The 13,568-nt window shown below is 43.2% G+C and overlaps 1 protein-coding gene across 2 annotated transcripts in view; it reads right to left on the reverse strand.

Annotated features, from left to right (window-relative positions):
- The window catches only part of LOC128694290 (protein artichoke), a 136,871-nt gene that overhangs the window by 15,209 nt on the left and 108,094 nt on the right, over positions 1 to 13,568 (reverse strand). For both annotated transcript variants that reach the window (XM_070093615.1, XM_070093614.1), the window contains exon 2: positions 1,731 to 4,799. In XM_070093615.1, coding sequence (XP_069949716.1) covers positions 1,731 to 4,766 — 3,036 coding nt within the window. In that variant the 5' untranslated portion in view covers positions 4,767 to 4,799. The remainder of the gene's footprint in view (positions 1 to 1,730; positions 4,800 to 13,568) is intronic.

Genomic DNA, 13,568 nt, shown 5'->3' on the forward strand with positions numbered 1-13,568 from the left:
GAACGTATTCAGATATTTGGGAGTGGACGTGTCAGCGGATGGGTCTATGAAAGATGAGGTGAATCATAGAATTGATGAGGGAAAAAGAGTGAGTGGTGCACTTAGGAGTCTGTGGAGACAAAGAACTTTGTCCTTGGAGGCAAAGAGGGGAATGTATGAGAGTATAGTTTTACCAACGCTCTTATATGGGTGTGAAGCGTGGGTGATGAATGTTGCAGCGAGGAGAAGGCTGGAGGCAGTGGAGATGTCATGTCTGAGGGCAATGTGTGGTGTGAATATAATGCAGAGAATTCGTAGTTTGGAAGTTAGGAGGAGGTGCGGGATTACCAAAACTGTTGTCCAGAGGGCTGAGGAAGGGTTGTTGAGGTGGTTCGGACATGTAGAGAGAATGGAGCGAAACAGAATGACTTCAAGAGTGTATCAGTCTGTAGTGGAAGGAAGGCGGGGTAGGGGTCGGCCTAGGAAGGGTTGGAGGGAGGGGGTAAAGGATGTTTTGTGTGCGAGGGGCTTGGACTTCCAGCAGGCATGCGTGAGCGTGTTTGATAGGAGTGAATGGAGACAAATGGTTTTTAATACTTGACGTGCTGTTGGAGTGTGAGCAAAGTAACATTTATGAAGGGATTCAGGGAAACCGGCAGGCCGGACTTGAGTCCTGGAGATGGGAAGTACAGTGCCTGCACTCTGAAGGAGGGGTGTTAATGTTGCAGTTTAAAAACTGTAGTGTAAAGCACCCTTCTGGCAAGACAGTGATGGAGTGAATGATGGTGAAAGTTTTTCTTTTTCGGGCCACCCTGCCTTGGTGGGAATCGGCCGGTGTGATAATAAAAAAAAATAAAAAAAAATATATAAATATATATATATATAATATATATAAATATATATATATATATATTATATATATAAATATATATATATATTATATATATATATATATATATATATATATATATATATATCAATACGAGATGCAAAAACAACCACGGGGAGAGTTGAATGATAGCTCTAGGCCTTTCGTGTTACAGTCATCATATCTTCAGGAGCTTGCAATGTTACAGAAATGAGTAGGAAGTCCAGATAGATTCATTCATGGGAATGACTCTAGCAAGAATGAGATGGCACCAAGGTCTGCAGGTACAACATCAAGGTCTGCAGGTACAACATCAAGATCTGCAGGTACAACATCAAGGTCTGCAGGTACAACACATAAGGAACATCACACAGAGAACAACAGACAAGAAACAACAGACAGGAAACAAGACAGGAAACAACAGACAGGAAACAATAGACAGGAAACGACAGCAAACAACAGACAGGAAACAACAGGCAAGAAACAGGCAGCAGTCATCCACAAGGGAAATCAAGACACTTTCCCCTGAGATTAAATAATTAATTAAATTATTTAATTATTAATTAAGTAATTAATTAAGTAGGCGAGTGCCATGACGCAAGGAGAGAATGAACACTTATGAACACACTGAACACTCACTGAAGTCACTGAACAGTCAGGTACTACCAGGGGATAACTAGACGAAGAGGGTGAAGACTGAACACTATGTGAGGATAAACAGGTTCTCTCCTTTCTGGTGAAGTGCTCGTGATCCAAGGAACTAGAGGTACCTCCTCACCGTCCTTGGATCAGACGTGGTTACCTCCCATTACCCACCCACCCAGATGTGGAATGGGAAGGTTCAGAACTTGCCCATGAATATTATAACAGGAGAGAGACTTACCTGCAGTGAGTGCGCCCCGGGAGGCAGCTGCTCGCATTTTTTCAGGGTGTTTCCTGTCAAGTTAAGGGTAGCGAGAGACTTGAGGCCCCTGAGTCTCTCCCTGGGCAGCACCTGAAGGCGGTTGAATGCGAGGTTGAGGTGAGTAAGGTGAGTCAGGTTCCTGAAGCTCCCGGGAGATATTTTGGTGATGGCGGAGTGCGCGAGGTTGAGGAAGCGTAGTCCTGGAGTCAGTTGTAAGTCGTGGCTGGTCAGTATGGTCAGGTTGCTCCTCTCAGCTTCCAGTTCTTCGAGAGCCGCCAGTGGCGGGCTGCCGGCCACCAGTGGCCCCGTCACACGCTTCAAGGGGTTACCGGACATATTGAGCACCCGCAGAGACAACATGCCATCCAGGAACATGGCATTGGGGATCTGAGTGAAGGAATTTTCTGCTAGGCTGAGTTTCTCAATGCTCAGACCTTGAAAGACCCCGGGAGGGAATTCCAACAGGCGGTTGCTTGAGAGATCAAGGTTCTTTAGAAACTTGAGCTGTGAGAAAACAGTGTTATCCATCTTCTTTAAATGCGTGTCAGATAGGTAGAGTTCCTCAAGACTTGTCATCGTGTGTAGAGGCTCTCTTAGTTCACCTAAAGGATTACCATTCAGTTTCAGTACTTCGAGTTCCGAGAGTCCCTCCAGAGAGGCCATTATGGTATAATTTAAGTTATTGAACGACAGATCGAGCTCTCTTAGTCTGCGTATTTTCCGGAAAAACATAGATTTGAGAGATCTAAAGTTGTTTCTAGCTAGGTTGAGCCTTCGTAGTTCCGTCGCTTCGGCCAGTAAGTGTGTTGGCAGCCTGGAGAATCCACATCCACTCAAGTCTAATGAGTCGATGTTAGACAAGCTGTAAAGGCAATCTTCTTCAACGATCTCAAACTTATTATCGGCAAGATTGAGATTCCTAAGGCTATGTACGTTGATGAAGAATCTGTTTAGGTGAGCCAGCATGTTACGCTGCAGATTCAACTCCTCCAGATGTCGGAGGCTACTGAAGGAGTAAGGCTCGATCTCGCTGATCGTCGACCCCATTAGATTCAATGTGCGAAGAGGCATGTTTCCCTCAAACATGTATCGCCGGACGATTAAGATTGGATTGTTGGAGAGATCGAGATCTCGCAGATTCTTCAGGGTCTCGAAGGAGTGTGGTCTTATATCCGTGATTTTGTTATGGCTCAGATAAAGTCTCTCTAGAGACGTGAGTCCCACTAACAACTCTGAACTGATATGTTGTAGATTATTATAGGATAAGGATAAAAGCTCTAAGTTCTTCATACTATAGAAACATTTATCGTCGATAATGCTGATCTGATTATTTTCCATGTATAATTCTTGTAATAAAGATAGATCACTTAATAAAGCCATTTGTACACTTGTAAGATTATTATCACTTAACCAAAATATTTCTAGTTTATTTTGTCCCCTAAAGGCATCTATGTGAATCAATTTGATTTGATTTTTAGAAAATTTTATAGTTATCAAGTTCGCAGGGAACTGACTTAAAGCATCAGGCAGTTCAATCAGATGATTACCCTCCAGATTTAAATGTTGTAGTTTACCCAGAGAAGAGAAGGCCTCTTTGGCAATAAAGCTGATTACATTATCCTGAAGGTGCAGCTCTAGCAGGTTCGGTAACAGGGAGAAAACTCCTTTTTCGATTCTGGACAACTTGTTATTTTGCAATCTCAGCTCCCTCAGCTCTGTGAGATGAGAGAACGTGCCGTCTGCGAGCCCTGAGATTTTATTGTTGTCCAAACTCAAGGAGTTTAATATGCGGGTGTTTGAGAAAAGAGTAACTGGGATCTCCACCAGGTTGTTGGAACTGAGGTGTAGATCATACAATAATTCTAAATTAGCGAAGGCGCCGCTCTCGATGGAATGTATCTCGTTATCCTGGAGGTACAGCACGGAGATCTTGCTAGAGTTAGTGAAGGTGCTATTGGTGATTTTTAAGATATTGTTATTGCCGAGGAACAATTCTTGCAACTCGGGGAGGTTAGTGAAGAGCCCGTTGCTAATTGAGTGAAGGTGGTTATCGGCGATGTCTATAACTCTAATAAACATAGTGTACGAGAAGGTCTCTGGAGCGAGGGTCATGATGTTGTTATGACTCATGTATAACGTTTGCAATCCAGAGTTTTGTATCAAGCTGTCGCCAGCCACGTGAGCAATTTCGTTCATGTAGAGAGAGAGGGAGAGGAGGGCTGGCATGGTGGCGAGACTACTGCTTGTGAGGTCGGTGAAGTGATTACTACTGAGGTCCAGAATCTGGAGTGCCGGCAGGCGAGAGTACCCGTCACTCACAACATCGGAGATGTGGTTCCACGTAGCCTTCAGCGTGTGTAGTTTCGTGAGCCGTCGCAAAGCTGGTATTGGAAGCTGCTTTAATTTGTTGTTCATAATATTAAGCTCTTCTAAAGTTTCTTCTAGACCGTCGAAGGCGTATTCTGAAATCAATCTCAGACCATTATCCTTCAGGTTAAGACTGACTAAATTCATATCAAAGAAGCTGTAACTCTGTAGTTCGGTGATGTTATTGGCTTCCAGGTCTAAAGCTTTAAGTCTGGAAAGCTTTTGAAGTGCTGCTTTAGGGACGGTGCTAATGTGACTGTAGGTGATAGTGAGGCTCTGCAGTGTGTTTTCCAGGCCAAGAAAGCTGCCGTCTGACACACGCTCGAGGCTGGAATGAGAGATCTGCAGACTGGAAACTCCGGCACTCTGGCTGAAGAGCCCCGGGGGGAGGGAGGTCACGTTAGCGTCCAGTTCGTATATACTGAGGGATTTGACCGGGTGTCGGACGAGGTCCACCACCCGGGCCACTGTGGCCAGAGACACCGTGGAGCACTCCAGGAAGACACCATCATCGAAATGGTAGCAGGGGCACCAGTGGCTGCCCTCCCAGCTGGGGCAGGCGCTGCTGGAGATGTGCTGGCAGACAGCCCACAACCCACCTGATGCCGCCCACGCCGCCCACACTCCTGTGAAGTACAGCCACTCCATGCTAGGCCGCCTCGGCTGCCATCCATGCTGAATCTGAAACAAGAAATATGAGACAAACCAGAGAAAAGAATTCAATGGCCTCCAAATGGCATCCAGCCAGATAAAATTGACACAACGACAACTAGCTTTTGGTTTCGCGATAAAAAGGCCGCGGTATTGTGACAAATCTCCAGTCACCACATTTCCAAACACACAGAAAATTACTGTTTTATATGCTTGACGAATTGTGTAAACAAGTCGACCTGGTGGTAACCCCACAACCTGTGACCGTGCACAGCAATGCTCATCCTACCTGATGTACCATCACCTAGCTGATGTACCATCACCTAGCTGATGTACCATCACCTAGCTGATGTACCATCACCTAGCTGATGTACCATCACCTAGCTGATGTACCATCACCTAGCTGCTACACCATCACCTAGCTGATATACCATCACCTAGCTGATGTACCATCACCTAGCTGATGTACCATCACCCAACTATTGTACCATCACCCAACTACTGTACCATCACCCAGCTACTGCACCATCACCCAGCTACTGTACCATCACCCAGCTACTGCACCATCACCCAGCTACTGTACCATCACCCAGCTACTGCACCATCACCCAGCTACTGCACCATCACCCAGCTACTGCACGATCACCCAGCTACTGCACCATCACCCAGCTACTGTACCATCACCCAGCTACTGCACCATCACCCAGCTACTGCACCATCACCCAGCTACTGCACCATCACCCAGCTACTGCACCATCACCCAGCTACTGTACCATCACCCAGCTACTGCACCATCACCCAGCTACTGCACGATCACCCAGCTACTGCACCATCACCCAGCTACTGTACCATCACCCAGCTACTGCACCATCACCCAGCTACTGCACCATCACCCAGCTACTGCACCATCACCCAGCTACTGCACCATCACCCAGCTACTGTACCATCATCCAGCTACTGTACCATCATCCAGCTACTGTACCATCACCCAGCTACTGCACCATCACCCAGCTACTGCACCATCACCCAGCTACTGCACCATCACCCAGCTACTGTACCATCACCCAGCTACTGTACCATCATCCAGCTACTGTACCATTACCCAGCTACTGTACCATCACCCAGCTACTGTACCATCACCCAGCTACTGCACCATCACCCAGCTACTGCACCATCACCCAGCTACTGTACCATCACCCAGCTACTGTACCATCACCCAGCTACTGTACCATCACCCAGCTACTGCACCATCACCCAGCTACTGCACCATCACCGAGCTACTGTACCATCACCCAGCTACTGTATCATCACCCAGCTACTGTACCATCACCCAGCTACTGTACCATCACCCAGCTACTGCACCGTCTCCCAGCTACTGCACCATCACCCAGCTACTGTACCATCACCCAGCTACTGTACCATCACCCAGCTACTGCACCATCTCCCAGCTACTGCACCATCACCCAGCTACTGCACCATCACCCAGCTACTGTACCATCACCCAGCTACTGTACCCTGCCTGTACCTTACACATCATTGTGGTACACTCCCTCCTTTCATCGACCTACCCTCCCTCACCCAGTTCTCTTTGAGCACCCTTACTACTCCTTCCCATCTCTCCCTGCCCTCCCCCATTCCTCCCCTAACTCCCCTGGGATACCCATGCCCCTCCCAGACCACTCCACAAGATTCCCTTTGAATATTCCGCTTTCCTGAAGTGCCACTGTCCGTGCCTTCCAGTAAACCGGGAATATTACAGAATATGGGGAATAATATTCAGAGGAATATTTAAGAGGCGCGTAAGTTCCACCGTCTTCTAATAACACGTTCATTTTTTTCACTATAATCTACCTTGTTCATAATTACTATCACATTTACTTTGTCTGTTTCGTAAGGTGAAGTCCAGGAGCTATATTTAATTCATGGTATAACTTAAATCTTTGACGACAACTGCAACACAACTGAAGTGAAAAGTTTTAAACAGCAGGGGGATAGGTCACTACCCTCAAATTACCGCCCAATTAGCCTGAGCTCAATTGTAAGAACATTGCTAGAGTCAAATTAGAGGTGATATTATAGGAAGGCAGCTCGATAAGCATAATTTGATTTATGATACTCGGCAGGGAGTCACGAGGGGCCGTTCCTGCCTGACTAATGTACTGACTTTCTTCAGTAAAGCTTTTGAGGCGGTTGATCATGATGAATAATACAATATTAAGATAAGATTTGATGGGATTTTTAATCCAGGGGGTCAGCAACCCAGGATAACCTAAGCCAGTGCGTCGAAGACTGTCTAATTTGAACTGGGGTTCTTAATCTTTTTCCCCCAGGATGCGACCCACACCAGTCGACTAACACTCAGGTATCTACTTACTGCTAGGTGAACAAGGACAGCAGGTGTAAGGAAACACGCTCAACATTTCCGACCATGTCGGGGATCGAACCTGGGACACTCAGTGTGTGAGGCTAGAGCGTTGCAAATCAAACCACGGGACATCGTTGTTTATTTATGAATGGAGAGAAACCGGGAGGCAGGACTTGAGTCCTGGAAATGGGAAGTAGAGTGTCTGCACTCTGAAGGAGGGGTATTAATGTTGCAGTTTTATAACTGTCGTGTAACTGCGCCTCTAGCAAGATTTGATAAAGTACCACACGAAAGACCACACGAAGCAGAATCTGCATAAATGGGGTGAACCCTGAGTGGGTGATCAGTCACAAGTGGCGTCCCACAACGATCAGTTTTAGGCCCCTTGTTGTTCACCACATACATTGATGGCCTTGAGTAGAGAAGAACAAGTAATATGGGAAAATTCGCTGACGATACAAGAGCAGGCAGAACAGTAGATTGAGAGGAAGACGCCAGTGAAGTTCACGAAGACTCTGACAAGCTCACGTCGTGGTCAGATCCAGTCAGTGACAGATACAGTTCAACGTGGATAAATGCAAAGTCTTATAAATAGTACAGGAAACTGATCCAAGAGCCACGATCTGCCAGCTGATGCACTTGTTACTACTACTGCTGCTCCAGCTGCGTCTGGTGCAGCTGACAGTGTTGTTGTCTGGAATTAATGTGAAACATCTCCTGAGTTCTGCCCAGATTAACTCAGTTGTTGTTGCCTGTCTCTCACCTAAGTTGCTTGTGTTGCCTGTCTCTCACCTAAGTTGCTTGTGTTGCCTGTCTCTCACCTAAGTTGCTTGTGTTGCCTGTCTCTCACCTAAGTTGCTTGTGTTGCCTGTCTCTCACCTCTGTTGCTTGTGTTGTTTGTCTCTCACCTAAGTTACTTGTGTTGCCTGTCTCTCACCTCTGTTGCTTGTGTTGTTTGTCTCTCACCTAAGTTACTTGTGTTGCCTGTCTCTCACCTCTGTTGCTTGTGTTGTTTGTCTCTCACCTAAGTTACTTGTGTTGCCTGTCTCTCACCTCTGTTGCTTGTGTTGTTTGTCTCTCACCTAAGTTACTTGTGTTGCCTGTCTCTCACCTCTGTTGCTTGTGTTGCCTGTCTCTCACCTATGTTGCTTGTGTTGCCTGTCTCTCACCTCTGCTGCTTGTGTTACCTGTCTCTCACCTAAGTTGCTTGTGTTGCCTGTCTCTCACCTAAGTTGCTTGTGTTGCCTGTCTCTCACCTAAGTTGCTTGTGTTGCCTGTCTCTCACCTAAGTTGCTTGTGTTGCCTGTCTCTCACCTAAGTTGCTTGTGTTGCCTGTCTCTCACCTCTGTTGCTTGTGTTGTTTGTCTCTCACCTCTGTTGCTTGTGTTGTTTGTCTCTCACCTCTGTTGCTTGTGTTGTTTGTCTCTCACCTAAGTTGCTTGTGTTGTTTGTCTCTCACCTATGTTGCTTGTGTTGCCTGTCTCTCACCTATGTTGCTTGTGTTGTTTGTCTCTCACCTCTGTTGCTTGTGTTGTTTGTCTCTCACCTTTGTTGCTTGTGTTGCCTGTCTCTCACCTATGTTGCTTGTGTTGTTTGTCTCTCACCTATGTTGTTTGTGTTGCCTGTCTCTCACCTTTGTTGCTTGTGTTGTTTGTCTCTCACCTTTGTTGCTTGTGTTGTTTGTCTCTCACCTTTGTTGCTTGTGTTGCCTGTCTCTCACCTATGTTGTTTGTGTTGCCTGTCTCTCACCTTTGTTGCTTGTGTTGTTTGTCTCTCACCTTTGTTGCTTGTGTTGTTTGTCTCTCACCTTTGTTGCTTGTGTTGCCTGTCTCTCACCTATGTTGTTTGTGTTGCCTGTCTCTCACCTATGTTGCTTGTGTTGCCTGTCTCTCACCTATGTTGCTTGTGTTACCTGTCTCTCACCTCTGCTGCTTGTGTTACCTGTCTCTCACCTCTGCTGCTTGTGTTACCTGTCTCTCACCTATGTTGCTTGTGTTGCCTCTCTCTCACCTATGTTGCTTGTGTTGCCTGTCTCTCACCTATGTTGCTTGTGTTGCCTGTCTCTCACCTATGTTGCTTGTGTTACCTGTCTCTCACCTATGTTGCTTGTGTTGCCTGTCTCTCACCTATGTTGCTTGTGTTGCCTGTCTCTCACCTCTGCTGCTTGTGTTACCTGTCTCTCACCTCTGCTGCTTGTGTTACCTGTCTCTCACCTCTGCTGCTTGTGTTACCTGTCTCTCACCTCTGCTGCTTGTGTTACCTGTCTCTCACCTCTGCTGCTTGTGTTACCTGTCTCTCACCTCTGCTACTTGTGTTACCTGTCTCTCACCTCTGCTGCTTGTGTTGCCTGTCTCTCACCTCTGCTGCTTGTGTTGCCTGTCTCTCACCTCTGCTGCTTGTGTTGCCTGTCTCTCACCTCTGCTGCTTGTGTTACCTGTCTCTCACTTCTGCTGCTTGTGTTACCTGTCTCTCACCTCTGCTGCTTGTGTTACCTGTGTCTCACCTCTGCTGCTTGTGTTACCTGTCTCTCACCTCTGCTGCTTGTGTTACCTGTCTCTCACCTCTGCTGCTTGTGTTGCCTGTCTCTCACCTCTGCTGCTTGTGTTGCCTGTCTCTCACCTCTGCTGCTTGTGTTACCTGTCTCTCACTTCTGCTGCTTGTGTTACCTGTCTCTCACCTCTGCTGCTTGTGTTACCTGTGTCTCACCTCTGCTGCTTGTGTTACCTGTCTCTCACCTCTGCTGCTTGTGTTACCTGTCTCTCACCTCTGCTGCTTGTGTTGCCTGTCTCTCACCTCTGCTGCTTGTGTTACCTGTCTCTCACCTCTGCTGCTTGTGTTACCTGTCTCTCACCTCTGCTGCTTGTGTTACCTGTCTCTCACCTCTGCTGCTTGTGTTGCCTGTCTCTCACCTCTGCTGCTTGTGTTACCTGTCTCTCACCTCTGCTGCTTGTGTTACCTATCTCTCACCTCTGCTGCTTGTGTTGCCTGTCTCTCACCTCTGCTGCTTGTGTTGCCTGTCTCTCACCTCTGCTGCTTGTGTTGCCTGTCTCTCACCTCTGCTGCTTGTGTTGCCTGTCTCTCACCTCTGCTACCTGCGCTCATAACAGTGTTACCAGCATTTTTGTGTCGACAACATTGCCACGTTCACCATTAAGACACACATGCAACAGTTGGTTATCTTTATTGATGAGACGTTTCGCCCACACAGTGGACTTCTTCAGTCACATAAAAACGCTGAGGGACTGACCACCTCAAATATTTTTTCTCCAAGGATGGACTGTTTACACGATCTTCACTTCACTACTACACCTGCTGCCTCTGTATGTGACTGAAGAAGTCTACTGTGTGGGCGAAACGTCTTAACAGTAAGGACACCCAACTGTTACACATGCGTCTTAGTGATCAACCAATATTTTTAATACAACAGTCTCCCCTGTAAAGATGTGTGTGTTATTATCAAGGACAATAATGTGCTAATATCAAGGACAATAACGTATTATTATCAAGGACAATAATGTGTTAATATCAAGGAGAATAATGTGTTATTATCAAGGACAATAATGTGTTAATATCAGGGAGAATAATGTGTTATTATCAAGGACAATAATGTGCTAGTATCAAGGACAATAACGTATTATTATCAAGGACAATAATGTGTTAATATCAAGGAGAATAATGTGTTATTATCAAGGACAATAATGTGTTAATATCAAGGAGAATAATGTGTTATTATCAAGGACAATAATGTGCTAGTATCAAGGACAATAACGTATTATTATCAAGGACAATAATGTGTTAATATCAAGGAGAATAATGTGTTATTATCAAGGACAATAATGTGTTAATATCAGGGAGAATAATGTGTTATTATCAAGGACAATAATGTATTATTATCAAGGACAATAATGTGCTAATATCAAGGACAATAATGTGTTATTATCAAGGACAATAATATGCTAATATCAAGGAGAATAATATGTTAATATCAAGGACAATAATGTGTTAATATCAAGGAGAATAATGTGTTATTATCAAAGACAATAATGTGTTATTATCAAGGACAATAATGTGTTATTATCAAGGAGAATACTGTGTTACTATCAAGGACTATAATGTGTTAATATCAAGGAGAATAATGTGTTATTATCAAGGGCAATAATGTGTTATTATCAAGGACAATAATGTGTTATTATCAAGGTCAATAATGTGTTATTATCAAGGACAATAATGTGTTATTATCAAGGAGAATAATGTGTTAATATCAAGGAGAATAATGTGTTAATATCAAGGAGAATAATATGTCATTATCAAGGACAATAATGTGTCATTATCAAGGAGAATAATGTGTTAATATCAAGGATAATGTGTTAATATCAAGGAGAATAATGTGTTATTATCAAGGACAATAATGTGCTATTATCAAGGACAATAATGTGTTACTATCAAGGACAATAATGTGTTAATATCAATTATAATAATGTGTTAATATCAAGGACAATATGTGTTAATATCAAGGAGAATAATCTGTTATTATCAAGGAGAATAATGTGTTAATATCAAGAACAATAATGTGTTATTATCAAAGACAATAATGTGTCAATATCAAGGGCAATAATGTGCTAATATTAAGAACAATAATGTCTTAACATTAATAACAACGTCTCAACGTCAAGGACAATAACAATGTCTTAACATCAAGGACAATAACAATGTCTTAACATCAAGGACAATAACAATGTCTTAACATCAAGGACAACAACAATGTCTTAACATCAAGGACAACAACAATGTCTTAACATCAAGGACAACAACAATGTCTTAACATCAAGAACAACAACAATGTCTTAACATCAAGAGCAATAACAATATCTTAACATCAAGAACAACAACAATGTCTTAACATCAAGAACAACAATAATGTATTAACATCAAGGACAACACCAATGTCTCAACATCAAGGACAACAACAATGTCTTAACATCAAGAACAACAAAAATGTCTTAAACATCAAGGACAACAACAATGTCTTAACATCAAGAACAACAATAATGCCTTAACATCAAGAACAACAACAATGTCTTAACATCAAGGACAACAACGATGTCTTAACATCAAGGACAACAACAATGTTTCAACATCAAGGACAACAAGAATGTCTTAGCATCAATAACAACAACAATGTTTCAACATCAAGGACAACAACAATGTCTCAACATCAAGGACAACAAGAATGTCTTAGCATCAATAACAACAACAATGTTTCAACATCAAGGACAACAACAATGTCTCAACATCAAGGACAACAACAATGTCTCAACATCAATAACAACAACAATGTTTCAACATCAAGGACAACAACAATGTCTCAACATCAAGGACAACAACAATGTCTCAACATCAAGGACAACAACAATGTCTCAACATCAATAACAACAACAATGTTTCAACATCAAGGACAACAACAATGTCTCAACATCAAGGACAACAACAATGTCTTAACATCAAGAAGAACAAAAATGTCTTAAACATCAAGGACAACAACAATGTCTTAACATCAAGAACAACAATAATGCCTTAACATCAAGAACAACAACAATGTCTTAACATCAAGGACAACAACGATGTCTTAACATCAAGGACAACAACAATGTTTCAACATCAAGGACAACAAGAATGTCTTAGCATCAATAACAACAACAATGTTTCAACATCAAGGACAACAACAATGTCTCAACATCAAGGACAACAAGAATGTCTTAGCATCAATAACAACAACAATGTTTCAACATCAAGGACAACAACAATGTCTCAACATCAAGGACAACAACAATGTCTCAACATCAAGGACAACAACAATGTCTCAACATCAAGGACAACAACAATGTCTCAACATCAATAACAACAACAATGTTTCAACATCAAGGACAACAACAATGTCTCAACATCAAGGACAACAACAATGTCTCAACATCAAGGACAACAACAATGTCTCAACATCAATAACAACAACAATGTTTCAACATCAAGGACAACAACAATGTCTCAACATCAAGGACAACAACAATGTCTCAACATCAAGGACAACAACAATGTCTCAACATCAAGGACATCAACAACAGTTTCAGTTTAATTTGTTTACACTTCAGGAACCAAAATATTTACGTCACCATAGCAATTATAACACTTTTATAATGTCCATTATAATGGACATTATAATGGACATTATAATGTCCATTATAATGGACATTATAATGGACATTATAATGGACATTATAATGGACATTATAATGGACATTATAATGGACATTATAATGGACATTATAATGGACATTATAATGTCCATTATAATGGACATTATAATGGACATTATAATGTCCATTATAATGGACATTATAATGGACATTATAATGGACATTATAATGTCCATTATAATG

This window comes from Cherax quadricarinatus, chromosome 43 (assembly GCF_038502225.1).
Source record: "Cherax quadricarinatus isolate ZL_2023a chromosome 43, ASM3850222v1, whole genome shotgun sequence".
NCBI lineage: Eukaryota > Metazoa > Arthropoda > Malacostraca > Decapoda > Parastacidae > Cherax > Cherax quadricarinatus.